Source organism: Macaca nemestrina, chromosome 7 (genome assembly GCF_043159975.1).
Source record: "Macaca nemestrina isolate mMacNem1 chromosome 7, mMacNem.hap1, whole genome shotgun sequence".
Classification (NCBI taxonomy): Eukaryota; Metazoa; Chordata; class Mammalia; order Primates; family Cercopithecidae; genus Macaca; species Macaca nemestrina.
The window spans coordinates 136,959,888-136,985,142 of NC_092131.1; the positions used below are offsets into that span (position 1 = coordinate 136,959,888).

General features: G+C 50.7%; 2 protein-coding genes and 1 long non-coding RNA gene across 7 annotated transcripts; 2 read left to right on the top strand and 1 right to left on the bottom strand.

The window, feature by feature from the left end:
• Positions 1-552: 552 nt before the first annotated feature.
• Positions 553-15,188, top strand: LOC105488504 (RAS like family 12). Of its 4 annotated transcripts, none has more exons than XM_011752678.3 (6): positions 553-1,075; positions 3,547-3,603; positions 9,163-9,236; positions 9,967-10,157; positions 12,335-12,519; positions 13,228-13,521. In XM_011752678.3, exons 1-6 carry the CDS (start codon positions 973-975, stop codon positions 13,377-13,379), a joined length of 762 nt encoding a protein of 253 aa, XP_011750980.2. In that variant the 5' UTR covers positions 553-972; the 3' UTR covers positions 13,380-13,521. The 4 variants fall into 4 exon arrangements, with proteins under 4 accessions (XP_011750980.2, XP_011750992.2, XP_011750985.2 ...); XM_011752690.3 differs by having other exon boundaries at positions 554-1,075; positions 12,359-12,519; XM_011752675.3 differs by lacking the exon at positions 12,335-12,519 and having other exon boundaries at positions 569-1,075; positions 13,228-15,188.
• Positions 15,143-23,489, bottom strand: LOC105488498 (SLC51 subunit beta). 2 transcript variants are annotated; one of them, XM_011752662.3, is made up of 4 exons: positions 23,119-23,489; positions 18,453-18,664; positions 16,967-17,057; positions 15,143-15,614 (listed from the first exon to the last, which is right to left on the bottom strand). In XM_011752662.3, the coding sequence occupies exons 2-4, from the start codon at positions 18,547-18,549 to the stop codon at positions 15,410-15,412; spliced, it is 393 nt and encodes a 130-aa protein (XP_011750964.2). In that variant the 5' UTR covers positions 18,550-18,664; positions 23,119-23,489; the 3' UTR covers positions 15,143-15,409. The 2 variants fall into 2 exon arrangements, with proteins under 2 accessions (XP_011750964.2, XP_011750953.2); XM_011752651.2 differs by lacking the exon at positions 23,119-23,489 and adding an exon at positions 18,781-19,084.
• Positions 21,535-24,473, top strand: LOC139364450 (uncharacterized). The gene is made up of 2 exons (XR_011626437.1): positions 21,535-22,864; positions 22,960-24,473. It is a non-coding gene; the product is annotated as an uncharacterized lncRNA (long non-coding RNA).
• Positions 24,474-25,255: the final 782 nt, after the last annotated feature.

Here is a 25,255-nt window from a genome sequence, read left to right on the forward strand (position 1 = left end):
AGTGTACAGGTTCGTGGTGTGGGCCATTTGCCCTGTCTTTGGTATGACCAGATTTAACCTGAGTCCCAAGGGGAATGACCAGGTGACCCATGCCAGGCTCACCACCAATCCCAGAATTGCTGTAGGCAAGAGGCGGTGCCAGGTTTTAGAACAAACACCCCATTTACACAACAGGCCACAAACACATGCAACTCATTAGCTCCCATTAGGGAGAGACAGTAATTCAGAATGGATTAGGTTTCTTGAAGCTGAACCCATACTGGCCCTGAAATGTTAGTAAGGGGTTCTCTCCGCCCCGCCGCCTCTCCCAGAAGCCTGGATTCTGAATGGGTTCTGCAGTGAGGCCTCTGGAGTCTTCACAGGAAAGGGCAGAATAATGTGATTGGGAATATAGAGTGCCAAGGCTGAGCTAAAGAAAGGGCAAGGCTTGGAATTGAACCCGGGAAGCTTCCTGGAGGAGGAGGCGGGGCTGGCTTGGTAGAACAAAGGGAGGGGTGGATTTTCTTGCTGGTGAAAAGAGATTGAGTGGGAGGTTCAGGGAAGAGTGCAAACATCCTTTCCCTCTCTCCCCCTAACCCTGAGGCTCCCTCTCTCTGCTCCTTCCCGGCCGGGTCCGGGGGCACTCAGGAGGGTGACAGGCCAGGTCCTCGAGGCCCAGTCCCGCGGTGGGGGCGCGGCCGGCCGGAGCTCCCTCGGCTCCAGGAGCCGGGTGAGCGCGCCCCGCGGGGGGCTCCGCAGACCTTACAAGGAGTTTGGTGGCGCTTGGGGTGGCCCCGCCCGTCAGGCTCCACCGGCCCCTCCTTCCCGCGGGGTGGCAGCCCGCTGGACGTGGGGCTGAGGGCGCGGACGCCGACGGGTCCGGGGCCGCGCGCGCCAGGGAAGCCTTCGTCCTGCTCCCCTGGGCCCCTACGGGCGGGCGTACTGCACGGGGCCCACCGGCCGCAGACCTGCGTGACTGTCCAGGGCGTCGCCATGTCCTCGGTGTTTGGAAAACCCCGCGCGGGCAGCGGGCCTCAGAGCACGCCCCTCGAGGTCAACCTGGCCATCCTGGGGCGCCGCGGGGCTGGCAAGTCTGGTGAGTGGTGCGGGGGAACCTGAGCCGCCAGGTGCGGAACTGGGCGTGGGTAGGGGGGACAGTGCGCTCTGCTCTTGGGGGCAGGTTCTTCCACTGGCCTGGGGAGCTTCCTTCACCCAGGAGGGTCGCACAAGACACCGTGATTTTCTTTGCCTCAGTTTCCCTGTTGCCAGGCTTTCTCTTCTCTCGGCTTTGTGCTCCGCTCCTCCATCTCTGTCTTCTGTTCCCTGCCTGCCTCTTCCCTTTGTGTCTTCCCACTGTCTCTGTCCTCCGTGTCAGTGACCCTGCTCTCTCTCCCCTCTCTCTTACTCTGTGTCTCGGAGTCCTTTATGGATCGGTCTGCCCTGCCACCAACCTTCCAACCCCTAACCCTATGACCTCCCCTGGGGCCAGCAGTCAGTCTTGGCGACTGACTCTAAAGGGACCTGTTGGGCACTGAAAGCCCCCCCCGCCCCCTCCTCCCCCTCCGCCCCCTCCGTCCCCTCCGTCCAAGGCGCCTCTTTGAGCTTAGTTGCAGCCTTGCTACTCCCTGATTAGGCTTTGGGAAAGACTTCCCGTCCAACCCCTCCCCCTTCACACCCCCTCCCCGTGGAAAGGAGCTGGTGAAATCACTAGCTGTTGAGATTTTTCAGGGAAGGTCCACTCCCCAACTCCCATCCCCATTCCCTGGGATTCTGGGACAAGTTGTGCATTCTTATCAAATGTGTTTGTTTCAAACCAGACCCCTCTCAACTTTCTGGAAACACATTGGGTTATGGTTCCAGGTGCCTGGGATTGTCCTTGATGAGCCAAGATCTTGGGCTTCCATTGAGATAATTTGTGTCAACACTGAACTATGCCACTCCTGGCCGGCTGAAGGAGGGAGGGCAGAGGGGGTTCTCCACTGACTGTTTTTCCAGTTTTAGCCATTACTGATGGCCAACCCAAGCTCAGCTGGCTGTGGCTTTCCTCCCCAGTGTTCTGTGAGACTCGCTGGGGGCCTACTCTGATTCTGAAGCCAGCCCCACTCCCTTCGGAGAGGGGACTCCGAGTGTGGTTTTCCTACAGAAGGGATTACCCTCTTCCTCTGAAAGATTTGCCCTTTGAAAATCAGATTGTTATCCGTAGCTCTGTAACTGGTACCGTTTAGCCAGTGACTACATAAAAGAAAGAATTTAAATTTTAAAATATGTATTCCCTGAGTATTAGTTTGCAAACTGACACTGTTATGAATCCTAGGAAAGAATTTTAAGGATTTTATTCACAATATCACTTTTTTTTTTTTTTAAAGACAGTATCTCTGTCATTCAGGCTGGAGTCCAGTGGTGCGATCACGACTCACTACAGCCTCAAACTCCTGAGCTCAAGCGATCTTCCCCCTCAGCCTCCTGAGTAGCTAGGACTACAGGCACACCACCATGCCTGGTTAATTTTTCTATTTTTTTTTAGAGATATGGTCTCACTATATTGCCCAGGCTGGTCTCAATACCCCAGTCTTGGCCTCCCAAAGCACTGGAATTATAAGCATCACATTACTTTTCTTTCTTTCTCTTTACTTCTTTCTCTTTTGTTCCTTCCTTTTTCTCTTTCTCTTTTTCCTCCCTCCCTCCTCCTTTCCTCCCCTCCCTCCCTTCCTCTTTTTTTGTTTTTTTTTCTTTCTTCCTTTCTCTTTTTCTTTCTTTGTTTCTTTCTTTCTTCTCTCTTTCTCTTTTCTTTTCTTTTCTTTTCTTTTTGTTTTTCTTTTTCTTTTCTTTTCTCTCTTTCCAAACAAGCAGTAGTGAACATTACTTTTTGAGGGTCCAGCATAGTAGTTGGCCGGTCCTTGCTTTATGTGGCTACACTCTGAACCAGAGAGCTTAATTCTTGAGTTTTACATTCTGCCGAGATACCCGTGATGAGTGTAGAGGCCCCAGAGAGAGCCAAGACTTGCGATGTGGGAGACCAGGACCAGAGTGTGTTTCTTCGGGACACAGAACTCACCTGGACCTTACCTGGAAAGCCCAGGCACTTGGGGATTTATACCCTTCCCAAGGATCAACCACTGTGATCAACTCTGCTCGTCCTGTGTTTTTGGCTTGTAGCCAAAGCCTGGAATAAATAGCCCCATATTTCAGAATCTCTATGACTTGTCCGGGGTGGGCGACACCTCCCTTCAGTTGAGGTTTCACCAGGCTGACTCTAGGGTAATGGTTGCATGGGTCCTGACCCCTAAGTTCATACCTTCACAAACACCCCTTAGGCTCGCCACTCATTGCTTTCCTTCCCATTAAGAAAAATTCCCGGTGCAATTAGAGGTACTTGGTTCCCCATATTTCTGGTTTCCTTCTGAGCCTCTCAAACCAATTCCTCAGTTCCCTAGCTTCATTGTCTGGGAGAGCTGAGTTTCATGTGAGTCAGGGATCACAGAGGTTAGATAAGGCCTCCCTAAAACGAGGGGCCAGCAGCTAGACATGGCAGCAGAGATGGAGCCAACCTCTTTCTGCTTCTTGCAGCCCTGACCGTGAAGTTTCTGACCAAGAGGTTTATCAGTGAATATGACCCCAACTTGGGTAAGAAACTACTCCTCCCTGTACCCTCTGCTGCCTGCGCCCCACCTGGAGTGCTCCCCTGGGACCTACCCCGTGGGTGGGCACTGACCAGGACTGCATGTCTGGGGACAGAAGGGAGAAGCCGCCAGGATGACCCAGCCCATGGGGGAAAGTGTTTTAGGTGTCAGAAATACCCCTTCCACAGCCCACCCAAGACAATTGGGGGGTTGGCCTAATTCACAGAACTAAGAAAGGCTGATTTACCCTAAAATATGAAGTATGATGAAACTGAAAAAAATAAAAATAAACATAGCAGGACATCCACATCCAAACAGATATTATTCTTAGGCCGGGCGTGGTGGCTAATGCCTGTAATCTCAGCACTTTGGGAGGCTGAGGCGGGTGGATCACCTGAGGTCAGGAGTTAATGACCAGCCTGGACAACATGGTGAAACCCCGTCTCTACTAAAAATACAAAAATTAGCCAGGTGTAGTGGTGTGTGCCTGTAATCCCAGCTTCTAGGGAGGCTGAGGCAGGAGAACTGCTTGAACCCGGGAGTTGGAGGTTGCAGTGAGCCGAGATCGCGCCACTGCACTCCAGCCTGGGTGACAGAGCAAGACTCCATCTAAACAAAAACAAAAACAAAAAAACCTCAGAAACAAATACGTATTATTCTTCAAGATGGTCAGTGTTCTCTTCCAGAAAAGCTGGGGAAACATTTGAGGAATTCTCTAGTGGTGCTGGCTTCTGAACCAGTTTTTTAACTATATGAGAAAACAACTCTTGTTTTTATCACTGCGTCATGGTATATTGGAAAAAGGAATGTTTCCGTGTCAGTCAGAACTGGGTTTGAATCCTACCAGGCTCTGCTCCTTATTGGCAAACTTGAGCCAGTCAGCTAACCTCTCTGAGCTACTGTTTCCTCATCTGTAAAATGGGCATTGAACAATACTTATCTCAGAGAATTGCTGTGAGGATTAAAGAAATAACACATGTAAAAGATCCAGCATAGTACTTGACCCACAGTAGGCACTCAATGCATTTTTGCTTTTCCTTCCTCAAATGGCTTCCTGTACACAATGGCTTAGATTCCCTCCTAAAACAAATCAAAGCAGGATTTTATTAGTATAAATGTTGCTTAAAGCTCACGTGTATAACATTTGTCCATTGTAAACTGTTCACTGAGAGCCATAAGGTGTCTGGATGATCTTAGCCTTTTGAAAATGGGTGTTGTAGCCTTGGATTATTTTCCCCATTTGTAAAAATCAAATAAAGCATTCATGGGACCCCTGAAAGCCCTCCAAAGAAGCCCAAGGCTCTGTGACACAAGTGGAAACTCCCTGCGCTGCCTGCAGCAGGCCCCTGATATGGTGCTCCTGCCGCACCTGGAGGGGAGAGCTCCTTACCCTAGTGGTGCCCAGCCCCTTAGTTCAGGCTGGAAAGCAGGCTGGAATGCCTGCTCCAACACTGGAACCAAATCACAGTGTTGGAGCAGGCAGAGACATCATGGCTGTTTAGTCTCCTGGTTTAAAAAAGCTTTTCCTTAGGTAGCAGAATCCCTTCTTCCAAAGTTTAAACAGAACCCCAGCGTGTCAAACAGAGAGAGCAAAGGGGTTCCTGTGGGTAAGTCAGGGATGCAGGGCAGGTGACATGGTGACAGTCCCTAAGGGATTTGTTCCTCGAAGCTCTGCTTGATCCCTGTGCCAAGGCCTTGGCACAGCCCTTCAGTGCTACAGTGGAGGAAACAGGCCCAAGGGGCTGAGGACTCTGGGCCAAGGTCACCCAGAGGAGGCCCTTTGGTTAGCAGAGGTCAGCTCCAGAGAGAGGAGGACACAGGACGCAATGGTGTGCTGGCCGGTGAAGTGTTGGGAGAGGCCAGAGCGTGGAATAGAGATGGCGTGGAGAAACTGAGGACAGAGGTGAGGTGGGAAGACAGGAAGGAAAGGCACACAAGCAGACATGGTGTCTGGGAAAGGACAAGGGGGATTCCCAAGGACAGGGCCTCAAAAGACATATTCGGCCTAATTCAAATATTGCATGGGTCATGCTTATACCAAAAATTATTCCTTTTTGTTTGAAATTCAGATTTAACTGGGCATCTTGTATTTTTCCTGGCAACTCACCTCCAGTCTCTCTTCCTCCCTGCCTTCCAATCCATACTGTTACAGAGTCCCACCGGATGAGCCTATTACAGTGGTGGTTTGAGCCTCCTGATTGAGTAATTTTGGAGTTCTGACCTGGTAGTGGAATGCGTGGGCAGACTGTCTGGGAAGTGGGCAGCCTCACAATGGTCAGTCCTCTCGGCCTGTGGTCTCTCACACTGCACTGACAGCCCACGAGTCAGAGAGCCAACCAGACATTCTCCCCTCAGACTCTCTGGGAGGCCTGTGTCACTCCTCGAAGGTTCTGCTGAGAAGGGCCTGAACATTCCGGCCACTGTCCCATTGTTGTTTCCAGTAGCAGCAGCAGCAGCAGAGACTGAGACGAGAACCTTTCCTTCTGTGGATAAAGGTCTCCACCACCGGAGAGCTAGCCATCAGTAATGCTGGTAAAACCACTCTCTATGCCCTTCCTAGGTCTTCTGAGAGCCTGAGCTCATTTGGTGAGCCTGGAGGATGGAGATTCATTCCCGTTTCCAGCAGGTAGCACAGTACTAGCCTCAGTGTAGATGAGCGTTTAACTGTGGGGGTAAATTTTGGTTTTAGGATTACCCTTTAAAGAAGAGCTCCTATCATGATCCTCATTTTATAGGTGAAGACATGGAGGAAGAGAGGGTCCAGTGATTTGCCTTAAGATTATGGAGACCCTCAGGCACAAAGGAAGACCAGGCATGGCTCCAGTTGCTCTCCTCCAGGAGCAGCCTCATGTCATAGAGGGCCTGGAGTCAGAGGTCTGTGTGGCCCAGGGCCCTCTGAGATGCAGTTTCCCCATCTGGAAGATGGGACCAATAGCCTGTGCTCTGACTGTGTAAGAGTTGCACTGTGTTCTGGGGTATGTCTCCTAGAGCTGGTAGGAGCTGAGAGATTCAGTGTCTGTGGAAGGGCTTTGCCTGTACTGAGCCCCACAGGAGTGGGCAGGGGTCTCCAGGAGAATATTCTCCTCTCCCAGAAGGGCTGAGCATGCCTCATCTGGCTCAGCCAGGGGAGAATGTCAGCTTCTTACTCTTCTTGCCCTCCTCCTCCTCCAGCAAGGATATAGGCACCATTTCTGAGGCAGCACCCTATATACACTCTGATGTGAGCTTCTGTGGTGCCATTTAAAAAATTATTACTGTGAATGAGAAGAAAACATTGACAAATTCAAAACTTTGGGAAATGACTCTTCTCTCAGCACAAAAGTCCATAGACTATTAATTAGAACCAGGTGTTAGGAAGCTCTTATATTTAAGGACACCAGAGTACTCTGAGGCAGGGACTTGGTGATGGGAAGTCTGGACATTACTGTGACTGGGAAAGGAGCCCCTCACTCCTGCCCCAGCCCCTGAGGCCCATCACCTCTTCTGTAAAGGGAGGCTGGACAGTATGAGTGCCAAGGCCTCTTCCAGCTCATACAGCCATGATCCGCATCCCTGCCGGACTGGGCGATTCTGATCTTTCCTCGTACTCTGCCCAGACAGAGCTGGAGGGCAGGCTGATTCACTGAGCAGTCACGGGGTGAGGGAGTCCCAATGTGAACACAGCCCAGCCTAGAAGCCCTGAGTTCAAGTTCCTACTGCTGATTAGGTGCTGTGTGGCCTTGGGCGAGATCCCTTCTCTGGGCCTCACCTTGTCATCTCTCTACAATGGAGCTAACAGCAACCTTGAAAGGCTGTCCTGCTGTCGGCAGGAGACCAAGGTTGGGCTAGCGCCTTTCACTGGGCTGGGCAGGACACTGCACCCATTGGGGGGAACCCCTAAAAGGGGTGCATCTGACATCTTTGAGTGGAAAATAAAGACAGATCTGAAAGAGATGTAAGCAACTAGGGGCAGCTCTTCTTGGACTAAATATAGTTAAACATTTGGAACATAGTTTCCATTAGATTTTTTTTGTCTTTGCATAAGAGCAGCTATTTATCCAAGTCCCCAAAGCAGGCTGGGGACAAGAAGCTGTCTGTGATTCATGCTGGATGCTAGTGGACCTGGAGAGTGTCCAGACCGGCTTGGCTGCCAGTAGCCCTCAGAGAGACGTGTTTGACTATAAATTCAGCCAGGGTTGGGAGTGTGCCCTCTCACAGTGGGTGCTGCCAGGAGGGCAGAGACCATCCCAATTCTGCCAAAAGGGGTCTTCTTTAGGGCCACTAGGGGCAGGGGACACCTAGGGAAAGGTAATAACCAAGTACACTCACACATGTGGGCCAATGACACAGGCACAGATTGGGGTTGGGGAGAATGACTGCCAACATGGCCGCGAGCTCCTCTGCATGCCTGGCCACTTGCTGCCTTCTCAGATTTGAGATCATGAGAACTATATGTGTGTATATATATATGTGTGTATGTATATATATATATAGTAACAACTCGAGAAATTCAAATAAGGTCACTAGTTTGGTTCATAGTATGGTATCAATGTAAGTTTCTTTTTGATCATTGGGCTGTGGTTATGTAAGGTGATGACACTGGGGGAAGCTGGGTGAAGAGTACACAGGAACTCTGTACTATTTTACAACTTCTATGTCAGTCTAAAGTATTTCAAAAGCAAAAAAAAAAAAAAAAAAATCACCTGGGAATGTGATCCTGCCCTATTAACTTTGGAGAACTATGGTTCCCGCTGTCCTCACCAGGCATGTGTGGTAAGCCAGGCCCCATGCCCAGGGGGGCCCATTGAGTTCTTACAGAGCCCTGGGAGATGGGACTGTTAAATGAGCTAATGTCAAGCACTTAGCACAGCGCCTGGGACAGAGGAAATGCTTGGAAACTGTTAGCAATGTTATCATAGTGTTCCTGTTTTAAAATGAGGAAACAGCCTCAGAGAGCTGAAGTGATTTGGCCAAGTCACAAAGCTAAAAAGTAGCTGACATTGGGTTTAATACCACATTCTCCAACTGCAAACTTCTGACTACACTAGACTGACTCCCCTGCTGTCATGTTGACAAGGATTGTTTGTAAAACCTTCTTGGAACTTCTAAAGGGGGTCTGACTGCCGTCCTTCCATCGTATCATGTACTTCTCTTTTCCCTTGTCTTTTCTCCCACTGCGGGCAGGAGGGTGGTCGGAAGGGAAGAAGGTGGGAAAGACTGGGGTTCTGGGATAGAGGGGCTAGCAGTGCTGCTCCTGAGCCAGCCTGTGCTGCTAACAGGGTCTAGGGGTCACACACTTGACTCTATCCTGCTGGTTTTGTGTGTAGGTCCAGAACACAGTCCCGCCCCCGAGCCATGGTCTGTGAGTAACCACTGATGCTGAGTCCTGCAGGTGGAGCAGCATGTCCTTGGTGGGAGGGTCTGCCTGTAGCCTCCATGATTGTGAGAACCAAGGACTTTCCAGTGGTCCCAGCCCCAGAGCAGCTCCCAAGGTACCCCAAGGCCACATGGGTCTAGCACAGAGGGAAGCTCAAACTTACACCCAAGGCACTGTGTCTGACCTGGCTAACCATCTGTGTTGTAGAGGACACCTACAGCTCCGAGGAGACCGTGGACCACCAGCCTGTCCACCTGAGGGTCATGGACACTGCAGACCTGGTAACATTACCTCCATTACCTATGCACTGCTGCGAGTCACTGTAGCCTCCTGAGAAGTCCTGGCCCAGAGTGCGAGGCCTCAGATGTACATTTAGATGCCTTTTAAGCTCAAGTTTGCTGTGTAACCCTGAATAAGGCACTTGATTTCTGTGGGTCTGAATCCTTTCTTTGCCAAATGAGAAGGATGGGACGGGGCCTGGAGAGACATGATGGTTGCTGGCATCTGCTCTGAGATCTTGTGCTATGGGGCTCTGTGCCTGTGCACACGAGGAGGCAGGTACACACCTGTTTACACAGATGCTCCTGGTGAGAGCCCCTTAGCCCAGGTCTCTCCCACACACAAGTCTCCACCCATGTCCTCATCACCCCCTGCCAAGGCTGGATGCCAGTTACTCTCAGAAGCCAAAGGGGCAGCATGAACCCAACCCAGAACCAGCGGTGCCCAGGGACAGCCAGGTCTCTGTAGGGACCATGCCAGAGTCTTTGGCTCTGGGCCCAAGGAGCCAAGGTCTTCAAGTCTCTGGCTGGGTGGTGGGAGGGAGGTTCATGAGACAATGTCTCCTTTCACACCAAGCCAAATCCACACTCAAGTGCCCCTTTGAAAGGGCTCTGCTGGGAAACAATATACAAAGCCTGGGGAGTGGGGAGGTGGGATTGGACGGCTAAGGTGAAGGCCTTTACCCCAACCTCTCTGCCCCTCCTCTGGTGGGGCTTCTCTCCTTCACCCCAGGACACCCCTAGGAACTGCGAGCGCTACCTGAACTGGGCCCATGCCTTCCTGGTGGTGTATAGCGTCGACAGCCGCCAGAGCTTCGATAGCAGCGGCAGCTACCTGGAGCTGCTTGCCTTGCACGCGAAGGAGACACAGCGCAGCGTCCCTGCCCTGCTGTTAGGCAACAAGCTGGACATGGCTCAGTACAGGTGAGCACGGCCTGCTTGGCCCTTGTCTCCAGAGCTCGCTTTCTTCGCTTGTAAGGGCAGGTGGCATCTTCAGGGATGAGTGGGCTGCTAAGAACAGTCATCCCCTTGAATTGAGGTAGAAGGGATTATATGTTTGTCTGTTTGTTTTCTGAGACGGAGTCTCACTCTGTCACCCAGGCTGGAGTGCAATGGCACCATCTCAGCTCACTGCAACCTCCACCTCCTGGGTTCAAGTGATTCTCCTGCCTCAGCCTCCCCAGTAGGTGGGATTACAGGTGCCTGCCACCATGCCTGGCTAATTTTTGTGTTTTTAGTACAGACGGGGTTTCACCTTGTTGGCCAGGCTGGTCTTGAACTCCTGAACTCGTGATCCACCTGCCTCGGCCTCCCAAAGTGCTGGGATTACAGGCGTGAGCCACCGTGCCCGGCCGAAGGGATTATGTTATAAAGGTATTGTAGATGTTGGTCTTCCAGGCAGCCAAGGACTTAAAGGGAAAGGTTTCTGGGTCACACAGGGGCTACACCCTGAAAGTCAGAAGAGCAGCCACTCCTTCCTCCCTCTTGGGTCTCTGTGGATTCTCTTGGATTCACCCTTCTTGCCTGAGTCTATCCTGACCTTCCCGGCCCCACTCCCAGCAGCTGACTGATCTAGTGCCCGATTCCAATTCTAAGGAGAGAGGCTCTGATTGGCTCCTTGGTCAGGTGTCTGCTCTGGTCCAACCGGCCCTCCCCTCACCCAGACCCAGCCTCCCACACTCACTCCCACAGTTGACTGGGCTGACAGCAGGTTCTCTTAAAAAGTGTTGGACTCAAATCAGAGGTCAGAGACTGGGCCAGAGGACGCATTACTGAAAATACTGCAGCCATATTTTGCTTGGCTGGCATAGTGTCTTAAAAGACCTAGAACTGGAATGCTTTGAGGTGGGGCACGCTCTCTCCAGCCGACCCCAGGCCTCGCCGCTCCCCATGGTTTACCTCCACCCTCTCCACACATTCAAGTTGCCTGCCTGGCCCTGAGGCATTTGACACTGTGATGCCTGAACTTAATGAGTAATGCCACTGAACTTCTCCAGCACTGACCTTTGTCATCTGTGGCCAGTCTACCTGCAAGGGATAGCCCCTTCCACCAGCCACTCATCCCTCCTTGTTAACGGGCGGTCTGTCCTGCTTCCCTAGGCCCCGAGGGCACATTGACTGGTGTTAACAAGGAGGGGACCCTTTGTTTAGAACGGGTCAGATGGGCAGTGGGAAAAAGAGAGGTGTGGGGCCGTGAAGGGGGACTACGGTGAGAGGCCTTCAAAAAGGTGGCCAAGCCCTCAGACCCAGGCAAATTGTGTCTCCGTGAATGAGGGAAGTCATGTGACCTGAAAGCTGCTGAAGGTAGTCTTTGAGGAATCGCAGACCCTCTTAGGAGTCAGAAAACTGGATTGTGAGTCGGCCAGTTTCAATACAGGGAAAAAAACTACGAATCACTCTTTTGACTCCAATCTTTGCCAAAGAGATTGTCTAAAATGGTTTGGGAGCAAATAACAAAGAATACATGCTCAAATGAAGCTGATCCCACCCGTTCCCTAAAAACAACTTAGGACAATGTATTCCTATTTCATTCTTCGATCAAGTCCCGAGTTTAGTAGATTGAGATTCTGGGAAGCACAAGAAGTCTAACTTTTAGCTGAGCATTGGTCATTGTCTCCCATGACTGTCTCACGGTTTGAAGGGTAAAATCTGGGTTAGGTTGGTGCTTCCCAAGCCGCTGATAAAATTTTCACTAGGATGCAACAAAATAAGAAAAAGAACAATGTTCTGTGCCTCTGTCACCCACTCACACACACGCACACACACACGGGGTTTGTGTTTGTGAAAATTCATTATTCAAGCCCCCACAATGACAAAGTTGCAAATTCAAGCTCATCATAAAAGCACATAATGGCAAGTGTTCTTTCCAAAACGGTTCCTCAGGCAGCAGTGAGCTTACTGGCAGAAACCAGCCCTGGGTGGGGAATAGATTCCATGCCTCTGACTCGTTTTGTCCCAGTCACTCACTCTCTCTGAGACTCCCCCCACCATGGAGTGGCACCCGGGGCAGCTAGCCCACTCTCAGCCCGTGCTCCTGCCAGATCAGCCTTGGGCTCAGAAACTTTTCCTGCCATGGCCCACGAGTGCCTCCTCTCATCTAGTGACTGTGCCATTATCCTCGGCAGTGAGCAGTGGGACAGCTCAGCAGTAGGGCAGGAAGATGCAGCCAGTGGAATCTCGCCCCCAAGACCGCAGGGACCCCCCCGTCTCTCCCCTCTTCTAGACATCCGACCTACGCAAGAGCCAGTCTTCTTTTTCCTCCCACCTCGATTCCCATGGCTTTCAGGTCAGAAACCTCCACGACCTTCCCAAGTTTCGGATATTCTATCGTCCCTTCACGGGAGGTGGTGTAGGACCAAGCCAGAATAGGTGTTGCCCCCTCTCTCCTTTTGCCCTCCTCACCATGAAATGTTGTCACCCCTGCCCTCTCCTGCCTCTGTCCTGGAGAGGCAGACAGAACACCCCAGGAGCCTTGAGAACTCTGCCAACCACAGGCTTCTGGAGTCACCTCTGTGGTCTAACCCTTCAATCCAAACGACTGCTTCTCTCTAGAGCTGATCCCACAAGCCAGAACTGGGGGTGGCCCGTTTCCTGCCCCAGGGACCCATGTTGGGGTAGAGAAGAGATGGGGCTGGGAATGGCCTGCTTCCTCCAGTCACAGGCAGAGTTTAGCATAGGGGATTTGGAGTAGCTTCTTACCCTCATCCTCACCCCAAAATTCTCGCTTGGGTGACATCAGCTACCATTTATTGAGCACTGACTCTGTGCCAGGTACTGTGCTAAGCACTTGAAACAAATTGTCTTTCGTAATCCGAACAACCCTGAGGGGCAGAGGTCAGTAATCCATTGTACCTATGAGAACACTGAGACTCAGAGAGGTGAAGATGACCCCAGGCCACCCAGCTAGTCCATGGGGCGCCGGGTGTAGGAGCTGGTCTGCCTGATTTGGCACAGCCTGCTCCTAACTCCCTGCCTCACCCTGCTTCCTCACCAGGCAAGTCACCAAGGCAGAGGGTGTGGCTTTGGCAGGCAGGTTTGGGTGCCTGTTTTTCGAGGTCTCTGCCTGTCTGGACTTTGAGCACGTGCAGCACGTCTTCCATGAGGCAGTGCGAGAGGCACGGCGGGAGCTGGAGAAGAGCCCCCTGACCCGGCCCCTCTTCATCTCCGAGGAGAGGGCCCTGCCCCACCAGGCCCCACTCACCGCCCGGCACGGGCTGGCCAGCTGCACCTTCAACACACTCTCCACTGTCAGCCTGAAGGAGATGCCCACCGTGGCCCAGGCCAAGCTGGTCACCGTGAAGTCATCCCGGGCCCAGAGCAAGCGCAAGGCGCCTACCCTGACCCTCCTGAAGGGCTTCAAGATCTTCTGAGGACCCTTCCCCAGGAACCCCAGGCTTGGTGGGTGGACAGGACTGCAGCGGGGCAGGGGCTGGCTTCTCACCACCGGCTTTTCCCTCTGATGGACAGCAGACCCCACCTCCAGCACCAAGCAGTGTCCCTACACTCAGTTCACTGTGCGAGCTGCAGTGGCAGGCAGGGATGCTGCTTCTGTTCCCTCCACGCCTTGGTCTTCATGGTAACCACCGCATCTGTGGCCCTGGAGGGAAACAGCCACTGTGACAACCCAGAGACCTGGGTTCAGCCTTAAGTAGGAAGAAATTGCAGTGTCCATCCTGCTGCCGTCAGCCCTTCCTGCTCCAGCTACAGTTGGGCCAGCTGTGGCCCTTGGTGGACGGTCTAGGTGGATAGCTCTGTCAATGTCAGGCCTAAGAACCTGCAGAGTGACAGCCCTGCGGTCCTTGCGCCACCTGGTGGACGGGAAAGGCAGGGCGGCTGCCGTTTCAGAGGCCAGAGCCTGGCCCTCCTGTCATCTGCTGACTTCACAGAAGGCCCAGGCTACAAACCCCACAGTTTATTCAAGGAAATCTAGTTAAAATAATCCAATGGACAGCCTGGGCGGGGCAAAGAAGCCCCAGGAAGGGGTGTTTCCAACACTTGATGTCTCAATGAGGATAAAAGGGAGGGGGCTGTGGGTTGTCCAATGTAAGGAGCCCCAGAGTTCTTTCACCAGCAGACAGATTCCCCATGTGTCTTCCCACTGTTAAGGACTCTGTCCAAAGAACCTCAGGACCAGCTCCGTCAAGTTTAATGATCCAGGCTGCAGAAGAAAGTTGTCACTCCAGTGAGTTACCCAGGGCTCCAGGGAGCCCACAGCAGCATCAGACCCATCCAGGGGCTACAGGGCCTGCCCCCTTGCAGGTGGAAACACAGTATACCCGTTTGTCGTCTGGTTTGGCAGGACCCAGGACCCTCAGCAATGAGTCTGAGTGTTCAAAGCCCACTTTAGAACCTAAAGCATTTTGGGTTAATAAAGCAAATTTTTGCATATGTTATTTGGTGGTGTCACCGCAGCTTATACCAGGACACCATGGCTCAGACATGGGATCAGGACACTCCTTTCAGATCCCACCATTGGCAAGAAAAGGCTCTCCAAGGCAGGCAGCGTGGTAGTTGTCTGTGTTTTGTTTACCACACGCCAGGTCCAAGGGAAGTCTTGTACAGACTCTTAGCAGACAAGCAGGGAAAGGAGAGGGGAGGGCCCTGGTGGGTGGAAGGACTGGGAAGGGGGTTCTGGGCCTGGAAGCCTGCTTCTTCCCCTCTCAGCAGTCTCAGGACTGCTGTTGTATTGCAAACAGTATCTCTGACCCAGTCTTCAGTCTCATTCTGTAAATAGAGGAGCTGAGGTCAGAGCGGGGCTGTGAACTACTCAAGACCACATGCTTGGAGTCCTAGCCAGGCTTCCCGACCCACAGGCCAGCTACGGATTTTGCACTTTTGCTCCAGGCCACTTGTGTGTGTATGTGTGTGTGTACCACTGCCATGTGAACAAACTATGCAATACCACCTGCTCACTTCCAGGAGCATTTTAATAAAAGATTTTTTTTAATAACAGAATTTTAGTTTGCTTGCAGTTCATTCATTGTATCTGCTAAAAAAGAAAGGAAGGAAGGAAGGAAAGAAAGAGAGAGAGAGAAAGAAAGAAAAAGAAAGAAAGAGAAAAGAAAAAGAAAAAAGTGGGCTGCTTGGGAAAGACTGTAAAACCTGAGAGGTTTCAGGCCACTGAGCTGAGCCCAGATCATGTGCCTGGCTTAGGGTGGGACTTCTCTGAACCCTCACTAGCTCTCAGTTTCTGGTATGTCTGGAAGGAAAACTGACAGCACATCTCTCTCTTGTAACTCGAGTTCCACCTGGGCTGAGTTTGGCTTTTCTGAGAGCAAAGTCTCTCTTAGGTTGTTTAGGCTGTTGTGATCCTTGGTTCTGGCCTCATCCAAATGCAGGACTTCTGGATTTTCTTTTTCTGGTGGTTGCATCTTTTGTTTTCTGGAGGGACAGGGAACAGTGTTAATCAGGGGGGCTGAGTGGTTGGGGCAGGACTCGTCTCCCAAATGGCTTAAAGAATCTGAAGGGAAAATTCTGTATGCAGTTGGGGGAGAAGCGGCAATAGTTGGATATTCCCTCAACAGAGAAATGACTTACGCTTGCGTGTGTGTCATTTCAGGGAGTCCTTACTGTCACCTGTGAGCTCAAGTATCATTGCCACCCCCCCCGCCGCCACCTTCCAAGTGAGGAAATGTAGTTCACGGAGGCCAGGTGCAGTGGCTCATGCCTGTAATCCCAGCACTTTGGGAGGCTGAGGCGGGTGGATCACTTGAGGCCAGGTGTTTGAGACCAGTCTGGCCAACATGGCAAAATTCTGTCTCTACTAAAAATACAAAAATTATCTGGGTGTGGTTGTGCCTGTAATTGCAGCTACTTGGGACACTGAAGCAGGAGAATCGCTTGAACCTGGGAGGCAGAGGTTGCAGTGAGCTGAGATTGCACCATTGCACTCCATCCTAGGCAAAAGAGAGACTGTCTCAAAAAAAAAAAAAAAAAAAGCTAAGGATGCACATAGTTAGGGTGTGCACTTAAGCCTCCTGACTCTTGAGTCCTGTGTTCATTTCACCTAACCACACTGTCTCTAACCTTGGACTGTTATCCTACTTAGCACAGGTCCTTGTTACCACACACCTCATCCCTCACACTACTGCAGGAAATTTCTAACTAATCTCTCTGCTTCTGGGTGTTTCCTTCTCTAAACCATCCTAGGCACAACACCAGTCATGTTTCTAAAACCCCATCGTGTACACATCACTCCCCTCCCCCAACCACCTTCATTGGCTCCCACTACCCACTTCCTTAACCTTCTAATAACTCTCACGAGTCTGTCCTCTCTCCAGATTGGTTTTATTCAAGGTATCCCTAGACTTCCTGGCCATAGTGGAGGGACCCAGTGGGGGTAAGCTGTCAGCCCAGAGATTCTGCCTGGGTCGTAGGGGGAACAGGTCTGCTGTACCTGTGGACAGCCACTCATCTCTGAGTTGACCTTGCTGAGGTGCATGTGTCCTGACAGGGTGAGAGGGGCAAGCTCCCCTTCTGAATGGCTACACTCCTCCAGGTCATGCCTGCGTCCTGTCCAGGGCCGGGGGTGGTAATCAGGGACTGTTGCTGTTTTTTGTTTTGTTTTGTTTTTAGCAGCTTTGGGTTCTCAAAGGACACTGAAGGCTGAATTTTGCTGTCCCAAAGGGTGGACAGCCATGATCCCTAAGTGACCCCTCTCTAGATTTCCCTCTGGGAAGGCAGGGCCTCTACCCCTCAGAGACCACCCCATCCCCCCAGGACCAGCTCCTCACCTGCTTGCCTGGATGCTCCTTCCCAGGAGGAACATGCTTATCATGACCACCACAGCCGCCAGGGCAAGGATGGAGTGATTCCAGGGAGATGCTAGGGAGGGACACACAGGACAGAGCCCTGAGGAGTGGCCAGGCACCTCTCAAGCCCACTGACAGCTGGGCCCTGGGCTCAGACCCAGCTTACAGTATCAACTGTCCTTTGTGTGGAGACCCTAATCCAAGATGAGCCCCTTGCCCTGGGGCACTCCCAGTGTAACAGGTGGGAGGGTGGAAGACACAGTCTCTACTCTGGAGAAGCCCTAATCTAATGGAGGAGACAGTACTGCCGTTAAATAACAGTGGGGCCACAGGGGTGAAGGGCAGAGGCCTGCGGAGGGCAGGGGACAGGTGGGCCAAGATAAACTTTACAGTCTTGAGTTTTGCCAGGGGCTGGCACAAGGCAAAGAAAGAAGGCTGGGCGCAGTGGCTCACGCCTATAATCCCAGCACTTTGGGAAGCTGAGTCAGGTGGATCACCTGAGGTCGGGAGTTCAAGACCAGCCTGGCCAACATGGTGAAACCCTGTCTCTACTAAAAATACAAAAATTAGCTGGGTGTGGTGGTGTACCCCTGTAATCTCAGCTACTTGGGAGGCTGAGAATCAGTTGAATACAGGAGGCAGAGCTTGCAGTGAGCCAAGATTGCGCCACTGCACTCCAGCCTGGGCAACAGAGTGACCCTGCCTCAAAAAAAAAAAAAAAAAGACAAAAAAAAAAAAAGAAAGAAACAAAAAAAAAAAAAAGGAAAGAAAGAAGGCAGGGAGAAGGGTGGAAGGAATGGCAGCTGCCCACAGAGAATACATAAAGTAACTAAACTGAATGTGGATACTCAAGATTTGTCCATGCTGTACCAAAATGAAGGAGGGTCCAGCCTCAGAGCTTTTGCATTTGCTGTCCTCCCTCCAGGAATGTTCCTCCCCCGAATAATCTGCATAGCTAACTCCTTAGTTTCCTGCAAGTCACCTTCCTGATGATAAAAATGTTACCTTTTTAGTGAGGCCTTCCTTGACCACATTACTGCCCTTGCTACATACTTCCTATTCTCTTTCTCTGTTTAATTTTTCTTTTTATTACTCATCACCAATGCACTATGCATTTTACTTGTTTATTTTTAATCCCCACTAGAATGTACGCTCCATGAAGGCAGAGGTTTTTATCGTATTTTATTCACTATTGTCGCCCCAGTGCTGAGAACACTGTCTGGTATAGAGTAGGAGCTTAATAAATGTGGTGATGATTGGAGGGCTGCGTAAATAAGCGACCACACCCTGAGAAAAGGAAGGGGCGGTCCAGCAAGACCCCTCTGGGTACTGAGACACCCCAGACTGAGTCTTGGAGGAAATGTGCCCCCTGACCTGGAGGGGGCGACAGTGTCAGGGCCTTCAGCTAAACTCTGCTCTGTGTTGAGGGGCACACCGCGACCCCTGCCGTCAATCTCTCACCACTTACCATCTTCCACACGAAAAAACCAAAGCATCTCTTCCAGCAGCTCCTGGGGCACCACAGTACCAGCTGGCTCTCCGGGAGCCCCCTCACTGTGCTCCATGCCCCTGCTCCTGGTGGTGTGTACCGCTGGCAACGAGGTCCTTAGGCCCCTTAGCCCCAGCAGCCCTCCTTGCCTCCTCGGTTCTGGCCCCTGGGCAGAGGAGCCCTGAAGACCCCTGGAAACAAAGCAGAGAGCATGACTGGATATCCTACCCGAGTTTGATCTCCCTCCGTGCCCAAATCCAGATCTCCTCTGGCCCAAAGTTATGGGACCAAAACGACCCGAACGAACCCAGGAGCACGTGGAGCCTGGAAGGGCAGAGACTGTAGAAGTGGGGTGACTGAAATCTTTATTAAAAGCCATCGCATGTGTGGAGGAGCACTGATCTGGGAGTGAGAATGACTGAGCCACTGACGGGCTCTGGGACCCTTGCAAAGGACATCTCGGGTCTTCGCCTGTCCAGCGTCCCCACCTGGCTTCTACAAGCCCACAGCGCGCCCACGCGTTGCCGTAGCAATTGTCCCTTGAGTGTCATGCGGTAGCCAATCACAGGCCTGTGTTTCCCCCACGTGTCAAAGGCTGGGCCTATCACGTCTCTCTCCTGGGAATTGGCACGCCTACGGCACAGAGAGGAGAAAAGGGAAAAGTGCCAGAGGCAAACAGCTGCGGGCTCCTGATGCTGAGAGGGCACCCCCTGCCCCGATCCCGAGAGCTTCTTTTGTTTTTTGTTTTTTGTTTTTTGGATAAGTTATCAGCAGAATTGGTTTCTGTTGTTTGCAAGGGAAGAACCGGAACCCATGCTCTCTGGATAAATCCCTTACTTCGTGTAGGCCTATTTCCGTCCCAACTATTAATAATAAACTGAACCTCAGTCAGTCTCAAAACAGTCGGACATTTTGACATCTTCTTGTACTACCTGTACTATTACCACATAACATAAAATGTTCTAGCATCCATACTTTAAAAAACAAAAAGAAATAGGTGAAATTAATTTTGACAACATATAATATTCGGGCCAATATTAAAATTACTAAGTTATTTTGCTTATTTGCTTTTTTTTTTGAGATGAAGTCTCACTCTGTCGCCCAGGCTGGAGTGCAGTGGCACGATCTCTGCCCACTGCAACCTCTGCTTCCTGGGTTCAAGCGATTCTCCTGTCTCAGTCTCCTAAGTAGTTGGAATTACAGGTGCGTGTCACTACCGCCCAGCTAATTTTTGTATTTTTAGTAGAGATGGGGTTTCACCATGTTGGCCAGGCTGGTCCTGAACTCTTGACCTCAGGTGATCCGCCTGCCTTGGCCTCCCAAAGTACTGGGATTACAGGAGTGAGCCACTGCACCTGGCCCAATAACACATTTTTTAAAAGGACACACATTAAACACATTAAACTGTCTCTTGGGGAGGAGGAGGAAGGGAGCAGGAATGGAGATAAACGTAGCTAAAATAAAACAAGAGAAGGGTTTTGAACAGATCAATTATAAAACATGCCATAGGACACCAAGAAAAAAAGTGTACAGGGAGGATCGAAGCATTCTCAGGCCCCCTCACACTCTGTCACTGCCTTAGGAGCTCAAAAATCTCAGACCCAAATAGCCTTTGGACACTCAGCCAGGGGCATTCAAAAACAACTGGATGGCAAACAGCCAGACAGAAAATCGGAGTATCAACAAAAGGACTAGCTTTGCATCAGAGTTTCCTCCAGCACTAAACGCTCTGAGAAAACTAAAAAGGCATATCTACAAATTATAAGGGAAAATATTTTGACACAAATACAATACTGACTTAAGCTTTTCATATGTGAATGATCATTCATATGTCAAGATGGAGATGGAAGTCAGGGAGAAAAAAAGACCTTTCTTAGACTTTTTTTTTTTTTGAGACAGAGTCTCGCTCTGTTGCCCAGGCTAGAGTGCAGTGACATGATCTCAGCTCACTGCAACCTATGCCTTCTGGGTTCAAGCGGTTCTTGTTTGTGCCTCCACCTCCCAAGTAGTGGGACTACAGGTGCCTGCCACCACACCCGGCTATTTTTTGTATTTTTAGTAATGATGGGGTTTCACCCTGTTCCCCAGGCTGGTCTTGAACTCGTGACATCAGGTGATCCACTCGCCTCAGCCGCCCAAAGTGCTAGGAATACAGGCCCGAGCCACCGTGCCTGGCCTTTTCTTAGACTTTCAAGGACTCACATGCACACTGCCTACTTACTCATTTGAGGGAGATTCTATCTATCTATCTATCTATCTATCTATCTATCTATCTATCTATCTATCATCCATCTATCTATCTATCTGCCTACCTACCCATCTAAAATCATGGAAAGACAAAGTTACAGGAATGGCCAACAGATGTGATCTTGTGTTCTAGCTCCAACTGACTGTCCAGAGCACTGTCCAAGAAGGATTGTGACAGTCCATCAAGTCTCAGATGTAAGAGTGCCTGGATTGATTAGTAGCATCAGCCACAGGCCCCTGTCCCATATGCAAACCCCCTGAACTCACAGAGAAAAGTGTTGAAGTTGAGAAACCGAAAACAACCTTCCTCTAGGGTGTGGGATGAGATTTAGACACATGGGACATGCAAAATGACCACTTCAGTATTGTGTGGTTTCTTATGGGTATATACTACCTTCATGAGAACAATACATGTAATTCCATTTTAATGTATTTATATGTATATTTTGTCTATTTGTATGCTTTTTTTTTTTTTTTTTTTTTGAGATGGAGTTTTGTTTTTGTTGCCCAGGCTGGAGTGCAATGGTGTGACCTTGGCTCACTGCAACCACCGCCTCCCAGGTTCAAGAAATTCTCCTGCCTCAGTCTCCTGAGTAGCTGGGATTACAGGCATGTGCCACCACACCCAGCTAATTTTTGTATTATTAGTAGAGACGGGATTTCACCATGTTTGCCAGGTTGGTCTCGAACTCCGGACGTCAGGTGATCTGCCCGCCTTGGCCTCCCAAAGTGCTGGGATTACAGGTGTGAGCCACTGCGTCCAGACTTTGTATGCATTTTTTTTTTTTTTTTTTTTTTTTTTTTGAGACGGAGTCTGGCTCTGTCGCCCGGGCTGGAGTGCAGTGGCCGGATCTCAGTTCACTGCAAGCTCCGCCTCCCGGGTTTATGCCATTCTCCTGCCTCAGCCTCCCGAGTAGCTGGGACTACAGGCGCCCGCCACCTCGCCTGGCTAGTTTTTTGTATTTTTTAGTAGAGACGGGGTTTCACCGTGTTAGCCAGGATGGTCTCGATCTCCTGACCTCATGATCCGCCCGTCTCGGCCTCCCAAAGTGCTGGGATTACAGGCTTGAGCCACCGCGCCCGGCCTTGTATGCATTTTTAAATGTAGGTATTTATTGTACCTTTTGAGACAACTGTTCCAATTTTGGATATTTAATTAATGGAACTAATCAGATCAGTGTGCAAAGATGCAGATAAGCTACTGTCCACAGTGGAGTGGTTTTTTTTGTTTTTTGCTTTTTGAGACAGAGTCTGGCTCTGTCACCCAGGCTGGAGTGCAATGGCACCATCTCGGCTCACTGCAACCTCCATCTCCCGAGCACAAGTGACCCTCCCCACTCAGCCTCCTGAGCAGCTGGTACAACAGGCATGTGCCACCACGCCCAGCTAATTTTTGTATTTTTTGTAGAGACAGGGTTTCATCATGTTGCCCAGGCCGGCCTTGAACTTCTGAGTTCAAGCGACCTGCCCCCCTTGTCCTCCCAAAATGCTGGGATTACAGACATGAGCCACCAAACCTGGCCAAAGTATGTTTAAAATATGTTCAATATTGTTACAATAAACACATACTGACGAACAAAAAACTAAAATGACAAACTGGATACAAATCTAGAACCCAGAGTCAACCCTCTCTGGCTTTGTCAGATGCTGCAGAAACAAATAACATATTTCTTTCTCTTTTTTGAGACAGAGTTTCACTCTTGTTGCCCAGGCTGGAGTACAATGGCACCATCTCAGCTCACTGCAACCTCCACCTCCCGGGTTCAAGTGATTCTCATGCCTCAGCTTCCCGAGTAGCTGAGATTATAGGTGCCCGCCACCACAACCAGCTAATTTTTGTATTATTAGTAGAGATGGGGTTTCACCACATTGGCCAGGCTGGGCTTGAACTTCTGACCTGAGGTGATCCATCCTCCTCAGCCTCCCAAAGTGCTGGGATTACAGGCATGAGCCACCACATCTGGCCAATTTTGTATTTTTAGTAGAGATGGGGTTTCACCATGTTGGCCGGGGTGATCTCGAACTCCTGACCTCAGGTGATCGATCTGCCTTGGCCTCCAAAAATGCTGGGATTACAGGCGTGAGCCACTGCGCCTGGCCAAAGACATATTTCTATCAAAGCACGTATCCAGTTTGCTTCTAGAGTGAGTATCATATTGTCATTTGCATGATTAAACTAAACTTTATGCCTTATTTGCATTTTATTAGTTTTGCCTTTAATGTTCTTTTCTTGTTCCAGGATCCCATTTAGGATGTCATACTGCATTTAGTTGTCTTGTCTCCTTAAGCCCCTCGGGGAGATCCCTGCATTTTAAACAGGGCTTAACCATGTTATTGGACTGTGACTTCTGCCAAAGACCTGGGCCACCCATCCCCAAGGCAAGATGAGGACACTCACCCTGGATCCTGAGTTCCTGAGGACTGCCTTGATCTGCTGTTGGGAGCAGCACCAATTTCTGTATCTTCCTCTTTCTTCTCTTTATGGGAGAACAGGATAGTCTTTGCACTTGAGCTCTCCCAGACAGTAACAGCTGTCACTTAGGGGACAGTGCCTGGAGAGCCTGCAGCAGCTGAACCCATCTGGTAGCTCTGGCCTTAGCACACACCCAGGCCTGGAGCTTTCTCTATCACTCCGGGGTGACTGACCTCTTGAATGAGTAGACTGAGAGTGCAAACAGACTCCACCTGACTTTCACAATCCGAAAGCACCAGGAGTCCAGTGCTTTCTTTGTTATGTGTTGGCCTCTAGTAAAGAGAAAACATCCGGATCCTCTGGACAGGCAGGAGAATGAACTGCAGAGGACCTGTGGTCTGTGGGTTCCATCACTGCAGGGGGATATGTGGTGTGCCCACTCCGGGTCTCTATTGCCCAATATCATCATCAATACTTAACCACGGAGCAGGGAGCCAGGCTGGCCTTTTACAGCCTGTGCTTTCTCATAGTGAAGGTCATGGCATCATGTGAATTCCTCACAAGGAGCTGTAAAATATGACCTTTGGAGGTGGGGGTTGGGAAAGGCTGTGTGAGCACCAGTGACCCAGAGAGTGGGAAGCAGGCCAAGGCAAGCAATTTGGTGGGGAAGCAGGAATGAGGTGCTCCTCCCACCAGGGCAGAGTCATTCAACTCTGATAGTCTATGGACTTTTCCATCAACTGGCTCCGTGCATCTTAAGCAATCATTGTTGGTTTAGTGAGGAGTGGGCTTATTTCACATAAGCCCACTCCTATGTCTTTTTTTTTTTTTTTTTGAGATGGAGTCTGGCTCTGTCACCCAGGCTGGAGTGCAGTGGTGCAATCTTGGCTCACTGCAACCTCTGCCTCCCCGGTTCAAGCAATTCTCCTGCCTCAGCCTCCCAAGTAGCTGGGACTACAGGTACGTGCCATCACGCCCGGTTAATTTTTTGTATTTTTAGTAGAGATGGGGTTTCACCGTGTTAGCCAAGATGGTCTCGATCTCCTGACCTCGTGATCTGCCCACCTTGGACTCCCAAAGTGCTGGGATTACAGGCGTGAGCCACCATGCCCAGCCGCCCACTCTTATTTCTTACTTCACAAATGAAACAGAGGCTGAGTGAGGTCACATGTCAAGCCCAAACTCCTCTATGAGTTGAACATTAGTCAACAGTGTATACTGTGTGTGCATGGGGCAGAGGAAAGAAGACCCAACAGGGAATCTAGGGGCTGCCTGGAACTTCAGCCCCTCCTCATTTTTTAATGCATTCATTTATTCATTGAATAAATGTTACTTGAGTATCTACTGTGTAGATACATGGTAAATAAGACGGGTGAGAGCCCCGCTCTCTTGGAGCTCAAACTCCAGGGGAGACAGACAGCCAACATAAAGTAAGCAAAAACATAATTAAAAGATAATTATAGCAGTGATCATTTCTGTGAACATCTTTTTTTTTTTTTTTGAGACGGAGTCTCGCTCTGTCACCCAGGCTGGAGTGCAGTGGCCGGATCTCAGCTCACTGCAAGCTCCACCTCCTGGGTTTACGCCATTCTCCTGCCTCAGCTACAGGCGCCCGCCACTTCGCCTGGCTAGTTGTTTGTATTTTTTAGTAGAGACGGGGTTTCACCGTGTTAGCCAGGATGGTCTCCATCTCCTGACCTCGTGATCCACCCGTCTCAGCCTCCCAAAGTGCTGGGATTACAGGCTTGAGCCACCGCACCTGGCCCTCTGTGAATCTATACTAAAAACTGAATAATGAGGGGTTAACCATGCAAAGACCTGAAAAAGCAAGTACAAAGGCCGGGCATGGTGGCTCATGCCTGTAATCCCAGCACTTTGGGAGGCCAAGGCGGGTGTATCACCTGAGGTCAGGAGTTCAGGATCAGCCTGACCAACAAGGTGAAACCCCGTCTCTACTAAAAACAAAAAAATTAGACAGGTGTGGTGGCAGGCGCCTGTAGTCCCAGCTACTCAGGAGGCTGAGACAGGAGAACTTCCTGAACCCGGGAGGCGGAGGTTGCAGTAAGCTGAGATCACACCACTGCACTCCAGCCTGGGTGACAGAGTGAGACTTCATCTCAAA

Bases quoted from the DNA above. Each gene is read 5' to 3' on its own strand.
- LOC105488504 (XM_011752675.3), top strand. From the start codon at position 973: ATGTCCTCGGTGTTTGGAAAACCCCGCGCGGGCAGCGGGCCTCAGAGC. The intron at 3,604-9,162 runs GTAAGAAACTAC...TCTGTGTTGTAG, and splicing joins TGAATATGACCCCAACTTGG to AGGACACCTACAGCTCCGAG. The intron at 9,237-9,966 runs GTAACATTACCT...CCTTCACCCCAG, and splicing joins TCATGGACACTGCAGACCTG to GACACCCCTAGGAACTGCGA.
- LOC105488498 (XM_011752651.2), bottom strand. From the start codon at position 18,857: ATGCGATGGCTTTTAATAAAGATTTCAGTCACCCCACTTCTACAGTCT. The intron at 18,665-18,780 runs GTTCGTTCGGGT...CTTTGTTTCCAG, and splicing joins CAGGCTCCACGTGCTCCTGG to GGGTCTTCAGGGCTCCTCTG. The intron at 17,058-18,452 runs GTAAGTGGTGAG...GTCCCTCCCTAG, and splicing joins GTTTTTTCGTGTGGAAGATG to CATCTCCCTGGAATCACTCC.